The 25,031-nt window shown below is 43.2% G+C and overlaps 1 protein-coding gene across 1 annotated transcript; it reads left to right on the forward strand.

Moving 5' to 3' along the window:
* The first annotated feature begins 180 nt into the window (after nucleotides 1-180).
* rsl1d1 (ribosomal L1 domain containing 1) lies at nucleotides 181-22,436 on the forward strand. The gene is made up of 9 exons (XM_055651854.1): nucleotides 181-295; nucleotides 3,600-3,739; nucleotides 8,709-8,847; nucleotides 10,262-10,410; nucleotides 13,990-14,091; nucleotides 14,662-14,755; nucleotides 16,262-16,387; nucleotides 19,987-20,193; nucleotides 21,888-22,436. Exons 1-9 carry the CDS (start codon nucleotides 266-268, stop codon nucleotides 22,209-22,211), a joined length of 1,311 nt encoding a protein of 436 aa, XP_055507829.1. The 5' UTR covers nucleotides 181-265; the 3' UTR covers nucleotides 22,212-22,436.
* Nucleotides 22,437-25,031: the final 2,595 nt, after the last annotated feature.

Below are 25,031 nucleotides of genomic sequence, written 5' to 3' on the forward strand. Positions count from 1 at the left end.
AACTGCTGAGTTACTCCAGCATTTGTGTCTACCTTCAGTGTTGAGCAGCATCTGCAGTTTCATCCAACACAAAGTTGGGAATAAATAGTTCACTTTTAGTTTGTGCTGGCGGCGACTCGCGGGCTCCCCCTGGCGGCGACTCGCGGGCTCCCCCTGGCGGCGACTCGCGGGCTCCCCCTGGCGGCGGCGGCGTGTGGCGGCTGCGCAGTCGGGCGCTGCCGACAGTTTGGTTGGGAGCTGCGACGGGACGCCACACGTGGAGGCAATGGCGGCGGCAGACGTGGACTTGGAGCAGGTACGGGGCAGGGGGACACGGTGTTTATCTATCACCCTCTGTAAATGGGCTCAGAGATGTGAGGTGAGGCCGCGGGTTGGAGCAGCAGCAGGAGCTGGTGAGGCCGCGGGCCGGGCGGGTAACGGGGACCGGGCGCGTGGGGGGGGCCTCAGGACTGGGCCTCGGGCCGGGGGCTGCAGCGGGCGGGGGGTCGGGGCCTCGGGCCGGGGGCTGCAGCGGGCGGGGGGTCGGGGCCGGGGGTTGGGGCCTCGGGCCGGGGGCTGCAGCACAGGTGGAGCTGAGCACTGCTCCTGCAATAAACCACACACGCTGGCAGCCCAGAACACAAAACAAACGGGCAATGCTGGAGCCGCGGGCGGGCGGGTCAGGAGGCGCCCGTGGAGGGGGTGAAACAGTTCACAGGTTAGTTTTGTTCAGTCCGTTTCCCTTCATGCGCCCGCATCTACAGTTGATTTTCGGCCTTTAATCTCTGAGAAATATCCGTTGCCAGGAAGTCCCGTGGAAACCATCAAGTCTATTTTCAACTTCTCATATTACTTCCAACACGAAGGCGGCAGAGTTTGTTAACTATTATAGGAACTATAGGATGGAAATCAAAGCTTAGCATCTGTGAAGTGCATTTTTTTTTCATTAAATGGAATTATAGGAACGGTAGACGCAAAATTCTGGTCGAGACCCTTCTTCAGACTGAGAGTCAGAGGAGAGGGAAACGGGGGATATAGATGGTGATATAGAGAGATGTAGAACAAATGAATGAAAGGTATTCCAAAATGTAACGATGATAATGGAAGCAGGTCATTTTTATCTGTATGTTAGGTGAAAACAGACAGTGAGACTCACTAGGGCGACATTGAAACTCGTATAACGACCTAAGGTGGGGAAGGGATGCCTGGGCCGATGTTGCCAAACACTTTAATTCCCCCTTCGCCCCATAGATGCTGCTGTACCCGCTGAGTTTCTCCAGCTTTTTTGTGTACCTTCGATTTTCCAGCATCTGCAGTTCCTTCTTAAACACTTTAATTCCCCCTCCCATTCCCATGCTGATCTTTCTGTCCTGGGCCTCCTCCACTGTCATAGTGAGGCCCAACGCGAATTGGAGGAACAGCACCACATATCTCGCTTGGGCAGCTTACGAATATTGCATAATTTACTTACTTTTGATGAAATTCAGCGAGCAAACGTGATAATTCCCGATATTTTGGACCTTTAAATCTCCATGGCAAATGTCCGCTGTTCACTTCCGCTCGATTGGCACCTTCAGCTCCCTCTTTAATTTACCTTAGTTTCTATCTTTTGTTTAAACTGTAAATCTAGGTAGCTGTGCCTCACGGTCACCCCGACTGGCACAATAAATTGTAGATCAAAACCTGGCCGTTTTCTATGTTTTTAACGGGTGGGAAAGTGTGTGTTTTCCCATCCACTAACATGTACCGGATGTCTAGCATGTCCTCCACTTGAGATGTTCGGTCACGTGGGTGCGGATCTACGCTCCAGTGACCTTTCGTGAAATCACCCTATACAGACCTGCGTTTCATCTGTAGTCAGGATGGAACCGGGTCTCTGGCGCTGCAAGTGTTGTTGAATGGCTACTGGAGTTAGCGACACTAGTTCTCCCTTCTCCACTGGTCCATGCAGAAATCTCAGCAGTGACAATCTAATGAATCACGGTCCAGACCCGCTCAGCCTGGGTGTATGGGTTCCATACACACTCGGGCTGCCCTCCTGAGTTATACATGGTTATTATACAGGGGCGAACCACTCACCCCTCTCGTGCATAACCCCAGGAGGCAGAATTGTGAGCGGAGTCTCACTACCGTCCCCATCCCCTCCCGATTGTCCGATTCCTGTCCGGGTGCGGCCGGATATATTCGGGGTGACTCTGGACTGGTGGGACACCGGCCCGGAGCAGTGGCGGCCACAGGCTTACAGCCAGTGCGGAGAAGAAGTGCTAACTCCAGTTAAACTTTGTTCCAACTCCCGAGGAACCCGTTCCCCGACGGGCTAGGGGCTGTCAGCTGCATCTCTCGCCTTATCCAGTGGCTGTTGGTTAACCCCCTCGGTGCTGGCGAAAGCCGAGCACCAGTCATCCACGGGGATACACACAAAATGCTGCAGTATCTCAGCAGGTCAGGCAACATCTCTGGAGAAGGGTCTTGACCCGAAACGTTACCAATTCCTTTTCTCCAAAGATGCTACCTGTCCTGCTGAGTTACTCCAGCACGTTGTGTCTGTCTTCGGTGTAAACCACCATCTGCAGTTCCTACAAGGTGACGCCTGTCCGGGTAAAGAGGAGGCGGCGGGGAGAGAGTAACTCGCTATCACGGCTTCACTGCAGGTCCCGGACTCTCCGTCTCCACAAGAACTCCCCGGCGCTAGGACAATCCACCCATCCCCCCCGCCTCCGCAACCAACGTGCAAACCCCGGCACTCCCCGCGGAATGTTAAACTAAACACACCTGTGAGCAAAACACAAACACGCACGTCTTTCACCCTCTCTCTCCCCCACCTCTCACCGTCTCTATGCCAGACCAGTCTCTCCTCCTCCCTGTCTCCCACTTGCATCTGCCCCCTCTCTCTCGTTGTTACACCCCGCTCTCCCGCTATTTGGCAACCCCGTTCGCTTTTATTTTCTCGAATGATTCCATGATTCTCTGCGTTTTTCGGAATACTGAACTCGCTCATTTTGAGCTTGTTCAGATGTATGGAATTCGTGGCTATTGCCTGAAAGCTTGTATGATCTGAAAAGTGCACTTCATAGATACTAAGCTTTGATTTCCATTTAATTTGCTTGGTAGGAGTATTATAGAATTCTGGGTCAGAGGGGATGCAAGGGTTTCTTCCCTTGATTCCAGTTGAGGGTAAAGAGAGAGGGAGAAACATAGCAAATATAAAAATTGTGGTATTGGGAACCCTTGAAATGAAATATGTTATTCTTGAGGGCAACAGTCACAGAGCTGTATACCACAGAATCGGGTCCTTTGACCCAACTCATCCATGCTAACCACATTGCCTAACTGAGCTAGCTCCAGTTGCCTGCTCTTGGCCATGTTCTTACAAAACCTTTCCTGCCATGAACCTGTCCGAGAGTCTTTTAAACTTAAATTAAATTGAAATAATAATGGCTTAATTTAAGATTACATGAAAATTACACTTTCATTTTAATGGTGTGCATCGCAGATGCCTTGAATACAACATCCAAGTGTTCTCAAGTTTTAGAGAGTTTGTAATTGAAATGCCTTGTTATCCCAAAATGGATATGTTATTTTGTATTGACTTTTGCACCCGTGTCATTTCATCCCATCAGGTACGGAAGGCTGTTATTGCATTGAATGAATTTGTGAAGAAAGGCAAAAAGGACACAAAGCTATTTCTGAATGAAGATGAAACTATAATGTTAAATGTCACTGTGTGGAAGATTCCAAAACGGGAACAAATATTAAAAATGTGAGTAAACTGAAAGCTCTTTTGAATGCAAAGTTTGAGGCAAAATAGGATGCCACATTTTCTTTGAATTAAAGAAGATTGTTTATTGTGGTGTTTGTACCAAACTTTCATTTTTTTAGTTTGTTTCAAACTATTGCAAAATGAGACTTCTTGCCCCATGAATCTTTAGGAATGTGTAGCAGGGGGGGCCAGCAAATTAATAAGGCCACTTTAAAAAAAAAAAAAATCATTTTACTTTGATTTTACGATGTAACAACAGGCCATTAAAAGGCTGTGTTTGTACTTTGCTCCGGCTTTTTGTTTCTCATTAAAGGGCCTGTCCCACTTGCCGATTTTGTTCGGCAACTGCCGGCATAATTGACTGACGTGCCAAGTCAGCGAAAAATTTGCGGAGTGATGACGTGCTGACTTTTTCAAGTGTCACAACATTTTTTTTGGCGCCACTGGATTTTGAAATGTTCAAAATCTTTTGGCGACACTGATATGACACCCGCAGTCGCCGAATAAATCGTCATGTGGGATATGCCCTTTACTGTCAGGCTGCTCTCCACTGCCTTCTATCTTGTGCTCATCTGTCTTCTCTTCTAATGCAACTAAACTATCATCTGCAACTACTCTTATGGCAGCAGGTTCCATAATTTTACCTCTTGGGTCCACAGAATATTTTCAAATCCCTACTCGTGGATTGTTATCCTCTTATGATGCCCGCTAGTTTTGCTCATCTTCACCAATCGAAACGCACACTTTGTGTCTTATCAGAATCTTTCCTAATTTTAAAGATTACCGTTGGACCCTGTTTTAGCTTTTAAAAATACCCATCCTTTATCATTCCAGGTGTAATTTCAAAGTTCTGTTTTTCTCCTTGTGACCTCTTATTGTGTCCTCTGCAGTAGCATTGTTTGTATAAATGGCGATCAGATTATTGCGTAGTGCTTGCAAAGTATGATCAAACCAAAGTTAGTACACTTCTAAATCCCTGTGAGAAGTCTGGTGGTTGCAAAGCTTTATTTTATAATTATTGACCTGTAATTCAACATTTGTAACAATTTTGTTCTCGAGATGTCTGTTCTCTAGTCCATTTAGTTTCTTATTTTCCAAGTAAGGTGTAGTCTGCTTTTAATAAAACGTATTGGCCTGGATTGTGCTTCATCATGGGCGGTGGTTTCAGAGGAAATCAAAGCTCTCCACTTTTCAGTGACAAATGCTTTTGGTTGTCAGATTCAGATTCAAACTTTATTGTCATTGTGCAGTGTACAAGTACAGAGACAACGAAATGCAGTTACCATCTCACCCAGAAGTGCCTAATATATATATATAATAGGTGCTGGGCCGAATGGCCTACTCCTGCACCTATTGTCTATTGTCTATCCAAATGACAATAGGTGCAGGAGTAGGCCTTTCGGCCTTTCGAGCCAGCACCGCCATTCATTGTGATCATGGCTGATCATCCCCAATCAGTACCCCGTTCCTGCCTTCTCACCAAATCCCCTGACTCCGCTATTTTTAAGAGCCCTATCTAGCTCTCTCTTGAAAGCATCCAGAGAACCTGCCTCCACCGCCCTCTGAGGCAGAGAATTCCCCAGACTCACCACTCTCTGCGAGAAAAAGTGTTTCCTCGTCTCCGTTCTAAATGGCTTACTCCTTATTCTTAAACTGTGGCCCCTGGCTCTGGACTCCCCCAACATCGGGAACATGTTTCCTGCCTCTAGCGTGTCCAAACCCTTAACAATCTTATATGTTTCAATGAAATCTCCTCTCATCCTTCTAAACTCCAGAATGTACAAGCCCAGCTGCTCCAATCTCTCAGCATATGACAGTCCCGCCATCCCGGGAATTAACCTTGTAAACCTACACTGCACTCCCTCAATAGCAAGAGTGTCCTTCCTCAAATTAGGGGACCAAAACTGCACACAATACTCCAGGTGTGGTCTCACTAGGGCTCTGTACAACAGCAGAAGGACCTCTTTGCTCCTATATTCGATTCGTCTTGTTATAAAGGCCAACATGCCATTCACTTACTTCACAATTAATCTTGGCCCAAAATTTGCACTCAGCATTGAGCCAACAAGAGTCATTGCTTTCATTATTTAAAAATTGACCACTTAACTTGATGATTGCCCTGGTGTTCAACTCGCCTAAGGATTTTTTTTTCTTAAAGTTACTCCATTAAATAAGAAAATTAGAACTGTTTGACATCACAAATTAATTCTAGAAGCAATTAAAAAAAACTTTTTTTTAACTTTCAGTTCTATTAAACAGTTTCATAAAATGGAATCTGGCTGTAGCACATTTTTTACCATAAATGATGAGTGATTTTAATGCTTTTTTCCTTTCACCCCAATGTTAATGTGACTGCAGATGCTGGTTTAAATCGAAGGTAGACACAAAATGCTGGAGTAACTCAGACAGGCAGTATCTCTGGAGAGAAGAAATAGGTGACCTTTCTGACCCGTCACCCATTCCTTCTCTCCAAAGATGCAGCCTTTCCAGCTGAGTTACTCCAACATTTTATGTCTACCTTAGGTGTATAACCAGCATCTGCAGTTTTTCCTACACATGAATACTATTTGATATTTGCAATGTATATTAGGTAGCAGTCTCTATTTGACTGAGCCAAAGTAAACTACGTTCAGTTTAGATTATTGTCACGTGTACCAAGGTACAGTGAAAAGCTTTTGTGTGTGCTGACCAGTCAGCGAAATACAACACATGATTACAATCGAGCCATTTACAGTGTATGGATACACAATAAGGGAATAATGTTTAGTGAAAGCCAGCAAAGTCCGATCAAGGATAGTCAGAGCGTCACCAATGAAGTAGATAGTAATTTGGGACTGCTCTCTGGTTGTGGTAGGATGATTCAGTTGCCTGATAACAGCTGGGAAGAAACTGTCCCTGAATCTTGTGTACCTTTTCAAATTTCTATACCGTTTGACATGGGAGAGGGGAGAAGAGGGAGTGGTCAGGGTGTGAAATCCTTGATTTTGCTGCTGGTGTCAATGGAAAGAAGTCTTTCTTTTCTTATGCAGAATAGGAATCTGAGGGATAACCTTTTCACACAAAGAGTGGTGGGTGTATGGAACAAGCTGACAGAGGAGGTAGTTTAGACAGGGACTATCCCTACATTTAAGAAACAGCTAGACAGGTACATAGATAGGACATTGCTCCCAGGATGAGGTGGTCCACACCAGGGCATCAGAGATGTCCTCATTCTTCAGGGAACGGGGGTTCCCTTCTCCTACTATAAATGAGGCTCTCACCAGGGTTTCTTCCAAAAGCTACCAGACTGATTCCTGGGATGTCAGGACTGTCTTATGAAGAAAGACTGGATAGACTTGGTTTATATTCTCTAGAATTTAGGAGATTGAGAGGGGATCTTATAGAAACTTACAAAATTCTTAAGGGGTTGGACAGGCTAGATGCAGGAAGATTATTCCCGATGTTAGGGAAGTCCAGGACAAGTGGTCACAGCTTAAGGATAAGGGGGAAATCCTTTAAAACCGAGATGAGAAGAACTTTTTTCACACAGAGAGTGGTGAATCTCTGGAACTCTCTGCCACAGAGGGTAGTTGAGGCCAGTTCATTGGCTATATTTATGAGGGAGTTAGATGTGGCCCTTGTGGCTAAGGGGATCAGGGGGTATGGAGAGAAGGCAGGTACGGGATACTGAGTTGGATGATCAGCCATGATCATATTGAATGGCGGTGCAGGCTCGAAAGGCCGAATGGCCTACTCCTGCACCTAATTTCTATGTTTCTATACCCCATAACACTGCTATCTCCTCATCCCCCCCTCCACCCCCCATTCGTAACAAGGGCAGAGTCCCCCTAGTCCTCGCCTTCAACCCTACTAACCGTCACATACAACAAATAATCCTCCGTCATTTTCGCCACCTCCAACGTGACCCCACCACTCGCCACATCTTCCCATCTCCTCCCCTGTCTGCTTTACGCAAAGACCGCTTCCTCCGTAACTCCTTGGTCAATTCGTCCCTTCCCGCCCGTACCACCCCCTCCCCGGGCACTTTCCCTTGCAACCGCAAGAAATGCTCCACTTGTCGCTTTACCTTCCCCCTTGACTCCATTCAAGGACCCAAGCAGTCGTTGCAGGTGCGACAGAGGTTCACCTCCCATCCTCCAACCTCATCTATTGCAACCGCTGCTCTAGATGTCAGCTGATTTACATCGGTGAGACCAAGCGTAGGCTTGGCGATCGCTTCGCCGATCACCTCTGCTCGGTGCGCAATAACCAACCTGATCTCTCAGTGGCTCAACACTTCAACTCCCCCTCCCATTCCGAATCCAACCTTTCAGTCCTGGGCCTCCTCCATGGCCAGAGTGAGGACCATCGGAAATTGGAGGAGCAGCACCTCATATTTCAGTTTAGCACCTCATATTTCGCTTGGGCAGTTTAGCACCTCATATTTCACTTGGCAGCGGCATGAACATTACCTTCTCCAATTTCAGGTAGCCGTCACTGTCTCCTCCCCTTCTCAGCTCTCGCTCAGCCTTCTGGCTCTTCCTTTCTTCTTCCCCCCCCATCCTACATCGGTCTGAAGAAAGGTTTCGGCCTGAAACGTTGCCTATTTCCTTCGCTCCATAGATGCTGCCGCACCCGCTGAGTTTCTCCAGTATTTTTGTCTAACATAGATAGGACATGTTTGGAGGGATATAGATCCAACGCGGGCAGGTGGGACTAGTGTAGCTGGGACATGTTGGCCGGCATGGGCAAGTTGGGCCTGTATTCCACATTATATCACTCTGAGGTTGGTTTGTGTGATGACCTGGGCTGCGTCTACAATTTGCTGCAATTTCTTCGATGGAGCTTTCCCAAACTGCTTTACTTTGCAGTTTTATTAGCATTGTGTAAATTTGCACTGCTTCTCTGTTAATTCAGCTACTAACGCAAAGAAACCACGGGTGGCAATATTTTGAACTCTTATTTCTTTTTTTTTGGTTTGTTTTTGCAGAACTCTGCCTCATGAAATTAGAGTGGAGACAAAAGAAGTTTGTCTCTTCACCAAAGATGAACCAAACATGAATACTGATCAGACTCAGAAATACTATAAAAACCTTCTCAACAAGCATGGCGTTAAGAACATAACACAGGTAGGCTTCAAACCTGGGCAAGTCATGACATTCTATAAAAAGACAAATTGCTGGGTTAGATCAACGAGTTGGGCAGCCTTTTTGGATACTGGTTAAGTGACGTTTCAGGTCGGGATATTCTTCAGTCTGTGTGTGTGTGTGTTTTTGTTTGTTTGTTTCCTGGTTCTTTCATAAAATTCTATTTTAGATTGCCTCTTTGAAATAAAATTATCTGTATGAAGACCTATGTGGTTCTTTATTGATATGTGTGTTTTATTCTTTGAAATCTTGTCACTTGCATAATTGCCATGGTAGTGACCTATAGAACAGCATCAAAGTATCATGCTAACAGGCTTGTTTCACTGTTTTTTTAAATCTTTTTGTCATTGTTTTTTATGCATGGGAAAGGGAAATGAAATAACATTAATTGACTTAATTTCTTTTGGTGTATTTCTTCTCATGCATTTATTTGGTGCTTCGATCCATGTCCATGTCCAGGATTGGAAAATAGCCTTATTCTAATTTGTGCATAACAACCATTGAGTGGAGAAACAGCTTGATATATAGCCTGATTTATTTTTTTACTCATTAAGATCAGTGCAGATATTTCCTCCGTGTTAGTGTGTACCATTGGATACAAAAATAAGTTGCAGTAATCCAAGCAATTAAATATTTTAAATTGAAGACAGAAGAGACACCAGTAAAACTACAGATCTGGAATCTTGATCCCAAAAAAACGGCTTGAGGATGTCAGTGTTTCAGGCAGCGTCTGTGGAGGGAATGGACAGACAATGTTATGAAAAACAGCCAGAAGAAGAGTCCCAACGTGTAACGTTTTCTGTCCACTCCCTCCACAAATTGCTTGCCTGACCTGCTGAGTTCTCTTAGCACTTTGGTTTTTGCTCAAGTATTTTCATTTTTCATGGTCATAGGTAAACACAAAAATGTTCTCATTAGAGGGACTAGTAGTGTGCACCTTTCATGTATTTCTTTTGCTTCTCCTTTTGCTATAATAGTGTAAATTAAAGGTCTAAAAAGGCATGTTATTACATCGTTGTGAGATTAACAATTTTTGTCTGAAATTGCAAAATATGAATTTATCTAATTCCATTTTTGTTTGTGATTTTTTTTTTTGTATAACATTTGTGTCCGTTTTAGGACTTTGGGTTTTTGTTCCTCTGGTGGTTAACATGATCTGGTTATCGATGGTGTTCATTCAATTTGTTTGTAATATTGTAAAATGAAGGACATTTATTACAGGTTGGAGTAAATGACCCATAATGTTTAATAAGCTTGTAAATTGCTGAGGCCTTATCTCCCTTTTTTGAGTTAGTTATCCTGAAAAGGAATAATAGTTATCTTTTAAGTAGGTTATCATTGACAACACCTTAAGTGGGAATCTAATATAATGCTAATCTAAATGTTGTTGTATTAGATCATTCCATATAAGGCATTGAAGACTGAATACAAACCATTTGAAGCAAAGCGTCGCCTGTTGAGCAGATTTGATCTGTTCCTCGCTGATGACCGAATCAGGCGGCTTTTACCTTCGCACTTGGGGAAGCATTTTTATAAGGCTAAAAAGTAAGTTGTGTAAGTTTGCTATGATTGCTTATTGAAGAAGGGTCTCGACCCGAAATGTCAGCCATTCCTTCTCTCCAGATATGCTGCCTGTCCCGCTGAGTTACTCCAACATTTTGTGTCTATCTGATTTCTCATTTCTTTAACCATTGCCAAGCTTTTGATCTCATTTTATTCAGAGCCTTCGGAAATCCTTGAGCTGTCATATAAAATAAACAATTTGTTAATTTATTCATTTATCTGGACTACACGTCTTCCCACCCTGCCCCCTGTAAAGACTCCATCCCCTCCTCCCAATTCCTACGCCTACACCGCATCTGCTCCCAGCATGAGACGTTCCACACCAGGGCATTGGAAATGTCCTCGTTCTTCAGGGAACGGGGATTCCCCTCTGCCACCATAGATGAGGCTCGCACCAGGGTCTCATCCATACCCCGCAACACAGCTCTCTCTCCCCATCCCCGCACTCGCAACAAGGGCAGAGTCCCCCTCGTCCTCACCTTTCACCCCACCAGCCGGCAAATACAACAAATAATCCTCCGCCATTTCCGCCACCTCCAACGTGACCCCATCACTCGCCACATCTTCCCATCTCCCCCTATGTCTGCCTTCCGCAAAGACCGCTCCCTCCGCAACTCCCTTGTCAATTCTTCCCTTCCCTCCCGTACCCCCCCTCCCCGGGCACTTTCCGTTGCAACCGCAAGAAATGCAACACCTGTCCCTTCACCTCCCCCCTCGACTCCATTCAAGGACCCAAGCAGTCGTTCCAGGTGTGACAAAGGTTCACCTGTATCTCCTCCAACCTCATCTACTGCATCCGCTGCTCTAGATGTCAGCTGATTTACATCGGGGAGACTAAGTGGAGGTTGGGCGATCGTTTCGCCGAACACCTCCACTCAGTCCGCAATAACCTACCTGAACTCCCGGTGGCTCGGGACTTCAACTCCCCCTCCCATTCCCAATCCGACCTCTCTGTCCTGGGTCTCCTCCATTGCCAGAGTGAGCAACACCGGAAATTGGAGGAACAGCACCTCGTATTCCGCCTGGGTTGCTTGCGTTCAGATGGCATGAACGTTGAATTCTCCCAGTTTTCTCCTCCCATCCCCCCGCCTTTGCGCTCCTCCTCCTCCCTTTTTCCTTCCTTCTCCCCCCCCCCCCCCACCCCCCATCAGTCTGAAGAAGGATTTTGGCCCGAAACGTCGCCTATTTCCTTCGCTCCATGGATGCTGCTGCACCCGCTGAGTTTCTCCAGCATTTTTATGTACCTTCGATCTTCCAGCATCTGCAGTTCCTTCTTGAACAATTTATTAATTTATTTTGATTGTGCATTTGTTTATCCTCAATGAAACAACGGAACTCCGTAATTCCGCCCTTTTTGAACAATTGAGTGGATGTTAGGTGGTAGTTTACACAATAAGTAACAAATAATTGCTAAAGTTGTACATTCAGACTTCTAATGAGAAAAGGGGCAAAGTTTTTGTTCATTGCAGTTGTACTAATTGGCTTAGAGATTTGTTTCCAATTTTTTATTTTTTATTTTTAAGTATGTACATATATATTGTGCCCTTTATGGTATGAGTTTTGATATGTAAATGCAATTATAATTTAGGGAAATTAGGTGACCAGCTTGCACCCACAAACATTTCACAGGCCTGGGTAGAGTGGATGTGGAGAAGATTCTCCGCTAGTGGGAAAGTATAGGACCAGAGGAATGTTCCTTTAGGAAGGGGATGAGGAGGAATTTCTTTAGTCAGAGGGAGTTAATTGCCACAGAAGGCTGCGGAAGTCAAGTCAATGTATATTTTTATGGCAGAGATAGATTCATGATTAGTACGGGCATCAGGGGTTATAGGGAGAAGGCAGGAGAATGGGGTTGAGAGGGAAAGAGATTAGGAGGAGTAGAGCTGATTGGCCGAATGGCCTAATTCTGCTCCTATCACTTATGAACAGTGTAATTGAGATCAATGTTGTTCAAAGAACAAAATGTTGACAGGACATGTTGGAAGAACTGCTTTGGGTTTCTTTGAATTGCACTTTGGGATTAAGGGTGGGTAGGAGAGTTACTACTCAGCTTATTGACAGTGGCCCTTTCATCATTTATAAATCTACATGATGCTCTTGGGTCTTGGAAGTGAGGATTGGTTCTCTTTCAGGCTCCAGTTTTTCATTCATTCAGTTAAATGAGCTATGTACAGTGGAGGTCGCACTCTGGCGTTGATGTTTGTTCCTAGTCGTCGTGATTTTGGTCATGTGGGCAACTGCAATTAAATTCTGTCTTTGTGAGGAATCTCTAGGAAATTCCAACTCCAAATTCACAAAGGAAATGTATGTTTTAATCACCCTTTTTAGTGCGGATATGTTATGAGTCATTAAAGGAACAAAAATACATTAATTACACTGCCTAGTGGATCTGATTAGGGGCCACAGTTTAAGAATAAGGGGTCAGAATTTGAAATTCTGTTGGTATCTCGATATCTGGCACTTGGAAGCTCACAATATACAAATGAAGTGTACAAATACAAATGAAGTGAAGTGTGTTGAGCCCACTCCTCTACGCCCTCTACACCCGCGATTGTGCCCCTGCCCACTCCACCAACACCATCATCAAGTTTGCGGACGACACGACTGTGGTTGGACGCATCTCAGGAGGAGATGAGACAGCCTACAGGGAGGAAGTCCAAAGACTGGCAGCATGGTGATCAGACAACAATCTCATCCTAAACACCACAAAAACAAAGGAAATTATCATAGACTTTCGTAAGAACAGTGCAGCCCTCAAACCCCTATTCATCAATGGGGACTGTGTGGAAAGGGTCTCAGACTTCAGATTCCTGGGCACACAAATTACGGAGGATCTCTCCTGGACCACAAACACCACCACAGCAGTCAAGAAGGCCCAGCAGCGACTCTACTTTCTGAGGATCCTCAGGAAAAACAACCTGGAGGAGAAGCTGCTGGTGTCCTTCTACCGCTGCTCCATCGAGAGTGTGCTGGTGTACTGTATAACCACATGGTATGCCAGCTGCTCTGCAGCGGACAGGAGAGCCCTTCAAAGGGTCATCAACACCGCACAAAAAATCACTGGCTGCCCACTGCCCTCCCTGAAGGACATCTTCAGCTCTCGCTGCCTTGGCAGGATAGCCAACATCCTGAAGGACCCTTCCCACCCTGGATACAACCTGTTCCACCTGCTGCCCTATGACAGACGGTACAGGTCTTTCAAAACTCGCACAAACAGACTCAGAGACAGCTTCTACCCCATAGCCATACGTGAACTTAACAATGCAAAATAAGAAATAACACTCACATTCAACTGAATGGCTCTACCTCAGCTGCTATTGTTATTTATCTGTAATTTTTTAATTTTATTTTTACATGTATGTATTTTTACCTTATCTTATATATTTAAAATTGCTCTTGTGAATCGCACCGTGGGATTGACTTTTAAATTTTGTTGTACCATGTGCAATGACAATAAAGAGATTCATTCATTCATTCAGTCATTCAATCATTCATTCATATATTTGGTCCTGGCTATGTATTGTGCATGGACTTGCTTTGATTTTTGTTCTCTGTTTTCAGAGCACCTCTGTCAGTGAAACTGTCTTCAAAGAATCTTGCAAAAGAACTGAATAAATTAATCCAGGGTACAATCCTTCCAATCAGCAACAAGGGCAGCTGTTAGTGAGTATTGAAGATTATGTCTCCATCATTTATTTCTTAATATTTGAAAGTGTCTATCTCCTCATCTAAATGCGCAAAATTGTTTCTGTTTTAATTTACAGAATAGTTCTGAATGAGGTTGGTGAAAGAATTAAAGTGTAGACATTCCAAGCCCACAGATTCCAACAATCATTGATATTGCCTCAGTTTTTCTCTCTGTCCGCACAGCCTGACATGGACATGTCCCGCAGCTTTGCCGTCTGCAACATTTGTGTTCTTGGTGTTTTCACTACCTAATGATCCTCAATTCAAAGCTTTATTCATTATCTCCCCCCTCTCTCTCTCTTCCCCTGCTCCCTCCAATCAATTAGGATATCAGAAACTTTATATTTATTCCATCCATCGCTACCCCACATTCGGAAACGTAAGACTAACTTTTTTTTAATTTTTGTGTTTTTAGCAAAACCTCATAGACCTGAAAGATATTTTGTATAGAGGTGCTACCTAGTCTGCCGTATATTTTCAGCATTTTCTGTTTTTCTGAGTTCCAGCATCTGCAGTTTATTAATTTTCTTCAATTTTTCCTGGTAGTGCTTCCCAGGTAGCTCACTCTGGGATGAAACTGGAGGAAGTCGTGGAAAATGTTACAGCAGTTATCAGCACTATTGAAGTCCAGTTACCCCAGGTAGATTTAAAATTGCTCTTTTTGAACTGTATGCATAACTTAGTCTTTACACTTCTATTTCCATTTTGTATCTTACCATTTCTCCAACTCTTATGTTGTACTACTGAACTTTTATCTTCAATAATGTAGAGGGCTAGAATGTTGCAATTGATGTAAAGATGTTTTTTTATGGACAATTAACACTAACATTTTTTGATTTGGATGCAAATTGCTGAAACATATTTTAGTGCCAAAAGAGTGCATTTATCTAAGAACATTATTGTTTTAACTGGTACAGTATACATTGAAGAAATGTAAGAAACACAGGAAGATCCTCTGCTTAACAATTACAATCACATTTTCATTAAAAAAAAGTGCCGGTGATACTATGCATCTGTGGAGGGAATTGACAGATGACAGGACCCTTCTTCAGACTTGCATCTGTAAAGGGAATGGGCAGGTCCCATTCCAATGTCTATTCCCACCATATATGTTGCTGACCCGCTGAGTTCCTCCAGTACTTTGTGTTTTGCTCAAGAATCCAGCATCTGCAGTTCGTTGCATCTTTGCAGTTACTGTTTGATTGTGTGTGTTCCTATTTGAGGTGATGATAAATGTTCTCTTAACCACAACAGACATGGCTGCAAATGAATTCTCAGGTTATTGCATCATCCAAACCCCTTATGATTAGAACAATTTGTTAAACGTTTCTTGTACTCAATTGCCAATTTAGAATTATAATGTCAGGAAAAATGTTTTTTTTAATAGGAAATTAAGATGAATAGAAAATGATTGATAGAGTATATTAAATATATTCTATTGGGCCAAAGGTTTCTTTTTGTGGTAATGTAAGCAGATTATAATAGTTACATTTTGAAATACCGCAAACGTTGAAAATTAGATAAAAATTAGAAATTAAATTTCAATCTTAGGCTATTAGTCTTCTCAATCATGTTTGTGCTCTACACCACATGGCTTGAGAAGCTCAGAATTCAACTTTGCCAGTCCAGTTCTATTGTATTAAATGTACCGGGTTACTTTACAGAAACTTGGCATTTTGATGTTGTGCAGGAGGAGATAAGGCTTGGTACGCAATGGATGCTGAGTCAAGCAGTTCAGTATCGCCCAAAATAACACTATGAATGAAATATTTGCATGCTATTTTGGCATGCCTTACTACATTTATAAATATGATTACCAGTGATGCTTTATGAACTAGCCAATATAAGCTTGCACAATAGTACATATCTTTGTTTGGGGTAAACAACTGATTTTGCTTATCTTCTCAATTGTATATGGTTCTTGGAGAAGGACTGGCCAAATTTTTGCAGCATTCATCACTGTGGTGGATGTTTGTGTTAAATTTTTATTGTGTATTGTGTGTTCTTTATCATTGTACCGCTGCTGACAAATTCATTTCACTTGCACTTCATGTGCAATGTGACGAATAAAACCATATTGTATTGTATTTTACTGGTGTCTAATCTATTTTCCTCATGTGCCTAAAAGTTTTTTTTCTGACTGTAGCAATGGAAAAATGTGAAAATTCTTCATCTGAAAACCACAAATTCTCCTGCACTTCCTATATACACATCTAATATGTATTACCTTAAAGAACTGCAAAAGAAGGATCCCAAGAAACGCAAACAAATAGTAAGCTATTTTTTTTAAATCTCTATTTATAAAAAAAAAATGTTTTTAAAGTGGGGCATGGTATTCCCTAATTTACTATATAGAATAGGGGAGTTTTGAAGTCGGGGGTTTCTAGTCAAGTAATTTCTATGACAGAGATAAATGTATCGGGTCACTTTACAGAAATTTGTCATTTTTGATGTTTTGAGGGAGAATGTAAGGCTTGGTAACCACTGGATGCTGAGTGAACCTGAGTGAACCTTGGGCTGATGAACCTGTTCTTGTGCTGTACAGTTCTGTGAAAGTGGAAACACAAATAAATAGGGTGATGAAGAAGGCATTTGGCATCCTTGCCATTATTAGTGAGTGTATTGAGTACAGGAGTTTGGACTTCATGTTGCAGCTTATAAGATATTGCTACTGCACATTTCAAGTACTGTGGAGATTTTTGTCGCTCTGCTTATAGGAAGGATATCTTTAAACTGGGAAGGGCGGAAAAAAGATTTATGGGGGTAGTATAGGGTCTGGAAGATGATTTGATTTACAAATCAAATCATCTGAGTGACATGATTTTTATGATAATGCCTGGAGCATTATCCATCAATAACTGCTCTTTTAATAATGCTTTTTCACTGTTGACTTATTTGGTAGAATTCATTGACGTTATTTCTTCTAGTTTGTTCATTCCCAACATTTTTCCTCTTCTTGTCCCACACCCATGTCACTGGAATTGATGTCTCCTTTCTCAGTCTGTGTTGCTTCTTGGCTCTTATGCTTTTGTCTCTGGATTTTCTCTTTGTGTATACTGATGGCACGTTTGGTACGGGTACACTGCCTGTCTATGACTGCTGTTGTCAGGTTGTCCTTTACCTGGTTTAAGAAGAGCTACAATTTCCCATAAGTAATCTGCCTTTTGGGAACAGGATGGGGGTATTTAGCTGTTGGATATATTTAAGGATTATTAAGTCTTTGAATTCAAACGGAATCGGGGGAATGAGGAAATCAGATGAAAATTGGGCAAGCTAGGAAATCAGTAACATTATTTTATGGTGCAGTGTTTTAAATGTGATCATGATGGATTGCACCTGTTGGGATATTTTCAATTAAGCTTCAGAATGAATGAACCCATTATATATTTCATTCTTTGCAGCCATTCTCTCGGGATGCAATAAATGATTTGATGTTTTACAATCCCAACGACAGCAAGCCAATCTGAAAATCTTCCTATCCAGCCACAAACGCCACTTGTTCTGAACTTTGCTTTTATTTCCTGCCTCTGTCCATCTGCCACAGAAACATTATCCGTGTCTTTATCACTTTGGGAACTGAACATTACTATCATTTTCTCCCACTATAATGAGTGGCTGATTTGGATTTTTGCTGTCAGCAGTTCTTTCCCGTTCTTTGCTTTTTTTAAATTTGTATTCTCTTTCCAAACTGACTCTGATATCCAATTATCTCTTCATATTCTTGCTCTCAACTGCCCAAGAACGTCTCAATCCTAAGTTTCCTTTCTTCTGGCGCTGGCCTTTAATGCAGTTTCTCTTCCCTTTGTGATCTCATTGGTAACTTCCTAGTGATGCGTTTTGAAACCCTTTCCATAATGCCCTCTGCTTCTCGTTCTCCTGATTAAACAGTCTCCAAGCTTTCAGTCACCCCTGACAAAACCTCAATTTTTGCAAACATTTTTTGCCAGATGTCACCTCTTGTAAAACATACCACATAAATAGAGTATTGTGTTTAGTTCTGGGCACTATCACATAGCAAAGATGTTATTAAGCTGGAATGGGTACAGAGAAGATTTACGAGGATGTTTCCAGGACTAGAGGGCCTGAGCTATAGGGAGAGGTTGAGTAGGCTGGGACTCTAGTTTTTGGAGCGCAGGAGGATGAGAAGTGATATTTTAGAGGTGCATAGTCTCTTGCCATAATCATGAGAGTCACAGAGTCTCTTGCCCAAAATAGGTGAATCGAGGACCAAGGGACATAGGTTTAAGGTGATGAGGATAATATTTAATAGGGGTAAATGTTTTACACAAAGGGTAGTGGGGGGTGTAGAACAAGCTGCCAGAGGAGATAGTTGAGGCAGTGATGATCCCATCGTTTAAGAAACAGTTAGACAGGTACATGTATATGACAGGTTTCGAGGGATTTGGGCCAAACGCAGGCAGGTGGGACTAGTCTAGCTGGGACATGTTGGCCGGTGTGGACAAGTTGGGCCGAAGGGTCTGTTTCCATGCTGCATGACCCTATGACATGGAATGAGGTTGGCTGCATAGACTTCAGTTTTACCTCGGCTCCATCCGACCCATTCCACCCTGAATCCCTAGATGAACCGAGGTGGCTGGGGTGATTGGCAGGGCAGAGGAGCAGGGTCGGGCCACACCGATGACTGGATTCTTCCCGGTTAACCGCTTTCGGTCACCTCCTCGGCAGAGCGACGACGTTTTCCATCGCCCCCGAAGTCGGGCCCGGAGCTTCAGCAGCGGGCGCAGCGTGAACTTCTCCATCGCGGAGCGGGCGAACCCTTGCCAGGGGTTGCCAGAGAGGCCTGGTGACTGTGACATCAAGGAGCTGTGGTCTGTGGAGCTTCTAGCCACGGGCGTGGAGTGGACTTACCATTCGGAGTCTGGGATCCCTTGCCGATGATCGCCAGAGAAGAGCGCCGGCCAGCGGCCTATAACATCCTGAAGCCGCGATCCCCGGTAGGAAAGTGCCGATTCGGGCGCTCCAAGCAGCGGAGTGTGTTTGACCCTCCCGATGTCAGAGTTTGGATCATCCCGATGAGAAGGCCTGTACATCCGGCCGTCCATTGCAGCAACTACGGAGGGTTTATGGCCTCGACCACGGATGAACAAAGGACGAGGACTGACTGAACTTTGTTGCCTTCCACCACAGTGAAGAGTGATGTGGTGGATGCTTGTGTTAAATTCTATTGTGTATTGTGTATTTTTTCAAGTGTATCGCTGCTGGCAAATTCATTTCACTGCACTTTCGGGTGCATGTGACGAATACATTTTACTTTTACTTTGACTTTAATGAATAAGAGCACTGCTCCCACATTCCCAATCTTTGTTTTATCTTGCCCGTCCACTCCAGTCACCAACACTAACTGCAGGTACTTTGGATGGAGTCTAATAAATTGATTACATCCTGGAAAAATGTCGCATTTGTAAAGTGATGCTGAATATATCTGTTTCTGGTATGGAAGCAGATTAAAACTGCATAAAGGTGTTACTGACATTTGAATTTTTAAGCAGTATGCACCTCAATTATTGGTTTCCTCAAAAGGAAACCAAGGATTCTTGGAGGTACATTTCAATTTGAAGAATACTGCAAATAAAATCATTTAGTTCCAAGACAATGTTGAACAATAAATGGTTGTATAATGAGTTATTCTACTTTGTACTTTCCAGTGGGTGGAAAAGTCAAACTGCAGTTGTGTTTTGAGAAAGCATTAATTCTGATAAAGATCCATGCCCAATCAGTAGACATCATGAACTAAGCTGCCAGGAACCAGAGTAGATCGTTGAAATATATGAAGTTGTCATTTTCCTTAGATTTAACATGGCGGAAGGTCTCATTACATTTTGTTTTGAATGCATTCTTTTTTTTCATCAGAAGAAACAGAAGAAAGCAGCAAAAATGAAGAACTTGGAAGCTCCAACTGATGAACAATCATCTGAGGTCACCAATGTTCTTTTTGAGACTGTGGAAAAAAACTCTCAAAACATAAAGCCTTCTATTGGCAAGAAGCATTGTGCAGAAGAAATACCACAACTGGTCCCTATTGATGAGCAAACACCTGCAAAGAAGGCAAAATTACAAGTATGTTGCATAGTCTATATGGATTTTTTTTCTATTTTCTGTCTTGGAACAAATTGTGTCCTTGCATGACATCCCTGTGTACAAATGCCATTGGTGTGTTCACTATGAATTATAGATTATGTGCCTAAATATATGGCCATCTCATCCAGATCGTCGTTGTGAAAAAGTGACTGAGTAATTAAGCACAAATAGAGATAAGCAAATGCGATGACATGGGATATGCATTGGTGGTGGTGAGGCACAATGGGTTGGAGAGCAAAAAGTAGGGAGAGAAAGAAGGAAAAATGACACGATATACAGAAAGGGAAACTGACGCAGGGGGGGGAAGATAAACGCAGATGGGAAATGGGGCGGATGCACAATGGACACAAAGGGAATGAAACTGAAAACTGGTGGGGATGAGTAAGGCAAAGGCATTAGGAAATGATTTAGGATGAGGAAGAGAGAAAGGCAGACAGAAAATTAATAGGTGATTGGATATTGAGGGGGGATGCTATGGAAAGGTAGATCTACAGAAACCAAGAATTAACGGGGAGAGAGAAGGTTTGGAGATACAAAAAGCTGGAGTAACTCAGCGGGTCAGACAACATCTCTGGAGTCTGAAGAAGGGGCTCAACCCAAAACTTTACCTATTCCTTTTCTCCAGAGATGCTGTCTGACCCGCTGAGTTACTCCAGCTAGACAGAAGGTTTGGAGATTTTTGTTTTAAATACTGACCGAGCATAGACTGAATATACAGGAGGAAAAACTACCAGAGAAAGAGAATAAGCTGCCGTGTTACAAGGAAATAAGGAAAACAAGGAATGAGGGAATAGCACTCTGCTGGTTGTGAACTTAGACCCAATTGGGAAAAATAGCCTCCTGTGTCATCAAAAGAAGGAAACAGTGAAGCAAGGGAAGGCAAATGTGAAAAATACGGAACTATACATTGGGCACAGTTTTTGTAAAGTGAGATAAAGTATGAAATAAAGGGCTGAGGGAGTGCATATCAACAAAGAATACTAAGTAATTAGTTTAGTTTAGAGATGCAGCGTGGAAACAGGCTCTTCGGCTAATCAAGTCCACATCAACCAACAAACTATAGCTAGTTCTGTTCTGCACTCTTTAAGGACAATTTACAGAAACGAGTTGACCTACAAGCCTGCAGGTCTTTGGAATGTGGGAGGAAACCGGAGCATTTCCATGAGAAACCCATGCGGTTACAGGGTGAACGTGCAAACTCCGTAAATTCAGCACCTTATCGAACCCGGGTCTCTGGCGCTGTAAGGCAGCAACTCTACCGCTGCGCCACAGTGCCGCCCACAGTTAATTTAGTAGTTAGTGTGACTCTTGTATGGAAAGATTTTTTTTTTAATCCAAAGTGGCACCCTGTGGAATACGCTTGACTGTTTATAAATGTAACAAAAGCCAAGCATGTTTTTAGTTCCTTCCTATACATTTTTGGTTGATTTAATTCTACCAGCAGTGACAAATTGAAAATTGGCAGAATTTTAATTGTTCTCGCATATAAATTTGGGAGTGATTTGTGATTTTTGTGTGCAACTAGGATATCTCACTGAAGCATTCTTAATTTGAAGTGAATTAGCTGCCATTTATGGAAATTAGGTCTCATTACAAACTAATCCGTTAGTCTTTTTCTCTATTTAATATCAGATTTGTCTTTACTCCTTTATGTACCTTTTTTTGCTGTGCAGAAATTACAAGGAGTAGCCCACACCACACCTAAGCCAGTTGATGAAAACGTGACCCCAGTTGGTAAAAAACCGCAGCAAATAAAACACAAAAAAATGCAGAAAACGCCTAACAAGAACCTAGGAAGTCTCAAACCGCAAACTCCAGGTAAAAAAGGGAAAGGCCTTGAAATATCAAAACCAGAAGTGAAAGAAAATGAATTTTCTTTGGAGAAAATTGCGCGAAAGAAAACAGCTAAAAAACCTGAGAGAAAGTCGCTCGGGGCCCCGAAGACAATGAAAACACCCAAACAGAAAAAAAAGCAAAAGATTCCGCAGTCTGTCTGAGTTTTACCCCTGTATATTTGAGTAGTGTAAATCTTTTATTCAAAAACTGCTAGTAAATTCTTTACGACGCAAAGTGGTCGGTTTGAAATTTTTTTATAATAACTGTTCAGGTGTACGTGACGCGTTTTAATAATGTAAATGAGATCTTTCATTGATAACCAATAACAATGATAACATCACTATCATCGGTGTATCAATCCTGGTAATAAAGAATGTTAACTTTAATTATTGGTGTAATCAAAAATATACTTTGATCTTCGTGTCTGTATTTTTCAACGAACGACATAACCAGCTGTCTCTGCTTGATACATGTTTTCCTTCGCCCATCAGCCATTTTCTCCTTAAAGGACATTATGTTAGTGTGATTCTGTGTCACAGTCTAGGCAATAATTGAATGCTTTAACTATGTCTTAGAAACATAGAAACAGAAAATAGGTGCAGGAGGAAGCCATTAGGCAGTTCGAGCCTTCACCTCCATTCATTGATCATCCACAATCGGTAATCCCTGCCTGCCTCATACCCCTTGATTCCACTAGCTCCTTGAGCTCTATCTAACTCTCTTTTAAATTCATCCAGTGAATTGGCATCTACTAACTTCTGTGGCAGGGAATTCCACAAATACACAACTCTCTGGGTGAAAAGGTTTTTTTTCCATCTCAGCTTTTAATGGCCTCCCCTTTATTTTTAGACTGTGGCCCCTGGTTCTGGACTCCTCCAACATTGGGAACAATTTTCCGGCATCAAGCTTGTCCAGTCCATTTTATAACGTTTCTTTAAGATCTCCGCCTGCTAAATTCCAGTGAATACAAGCCCAGTCTTTCCAATCTTTCCTCGTATGACAGTCCTGCCATCCTGGGGATTAACCTCATGAACCTACGCTGCACTGCCTCAATGGCAAGGATGTCCTTCCACAAATTAGGAGACCAAAACTGCACACAATACTCCAGATGTGGTCTCACCAGGGCCCTGTACAACTGCAAAAGGACCTCTTTATTCCTATTCCTATACTCAAATCGTTATGAGGTCGAACATGCCATTAGCTTTCTTCACTGCCTGCTCTACCTGCATGTTTACTTTCAGTGGTACACAAAATTGGTGGAGAAACTCAGCGGGTGCAGCAGCATCTATGGAGCGAAGAAAATAGGCGACGTTTCGGGCCGAAACCCTTCTTCAGACTCTGAAGAAGGGTTTCGGCCCGAAACGTCGCCTATTTTCTTCGCTCCATAGATGCTGCTGCACCCGCTGAGTTTCTCCAGCAATTTTGTGTACCTTCGATCTTCCAGCATCTGCAGTTCCTTCTTGAACACAACTGTTTACTTTCAGTGACTGGTGTACAAGGACACCCAGGTCTCGTTGCACTTCCCTTTTTCCTAATCTGACACCATTGAGATAATAATCTGCATCCTTGTTCTTACCGTCTAAGTGGATAACCTCACGTTTATCTTTTTGGTTTTTGTCTTTGTACCTCTGTGGAAGAGGCTTACAGATGACTCAGTACAGTCAGCTGTCCATTGCAAAGAACAAATGACAGTGTAATTAAAACCGATGCAGAATAAGTACATTTGCAAAAGAATGGATGTTCCTTAAATTTTAATAACAACTGCAACAAAATTGTACAAAAACATTTCTCATGTCTGAATGTGAATCCGATTGTTCAGTTTTAGTGATATCTTAGTGTAATAGGGAAATGCATTGCAAGATTTTTATTTGATTTCCAATGCACAAGATTGCAATGCTCTTTAATATATGCCCATATTTGTGTTGAATTTGGCTCATCTTCATTGTAGTTGCCCTGTGAGGAACGTTTGCCATGAGAACAGTCAATTGCAATATAAACTCATGTCACAAGTTTGTTTATTAATAGTATATTGGCCTTCAGACATCAAATAAAACTTTTTTTAAATTGTAGCTTCAGTTCTTTGATTTTCTAATATAGCTCATTGGCTGATGTCATAGGGGCAGAATTAGGCTATTCGGCACATCGAATATACCACCATTTAATCATGGCTGATCTACCTTTCCCTCTCAACTGCATGCACCTGCCTTCTCCATGATCATGAGTCCATCTATCTCTGTCTTTAAAATATCCATTAACTTGACTTCCACAGCCTTCTGTGGCAATGAATTCCACAGATTCATCTCCAGCTGACTAAAGAAATTCCTCCTCATCTCCCTAAAGGAACATCCTTTTATTCTGACTCTGACCTCTGGTTCTAGAATCTCCCACTAGTGGAAAAATCCTCTTCACATTCACTCTATCCAGGCCTGTGAAATGTTAGTGCGTGCAAGATGGTTTGAGTAATGCATGCAAAACTGGTTTCAATATATTTAATAAATATAACTATAACTAGGGTTCCAGTCACACGGGAGGCCTGGTCCCCCAACGCAATATTCCACCACTCACCCGTACCCCTAATGCGATATTTTGTGTGGGGGAGAGGGTTGTGTGGGCGGGGAGTGAGCTCGGAGAAAAGACGGGGGCATCACGGGAGGGAGGGAGGAGCCATAGAGGGGGACCAGAGGGTAGTGGCTGGAATTGGCGGTGCGATGGGGACTCACAGCGGGCGCTGGTCGTTCTTTGCCAGGATCAGAGTCTCCGCTTTCTGTTTGGTGACATCTCTGACTCCGGGCTGGGCTGGGTTTCTCATGCTGGGCTGGGCTGGGACGGGTCTCTGATGTTGGGCTGCTTGGTGCTGGTCTGGGCTGGGCTGCTTTGGGTCCCTCCGAAAGTCCGGTTGGAAACCTCCGCTGGCCATCCTCGGCTCCAGTAAAGACGTGATGGTGCAGGAAGGGGCGGACCATCCTGGGGAGTGACAGGGG

Source organism: Leucoraja erinacea, chromosome 20 (genome assembly GCF_028641065.1).
Source record: "Leucoraja erinacea ecotype New England chromosome 20, Leri_hhj_1, whole genome shotgun sequence".
In the NCBI taxonomy this organism is placed as follows: Eukaryota; Metazoa; Chordata; class Chondrichthyes; order Rajiformes; family Rajidae; genus Leucoraja; species Leucoraja erinaceus.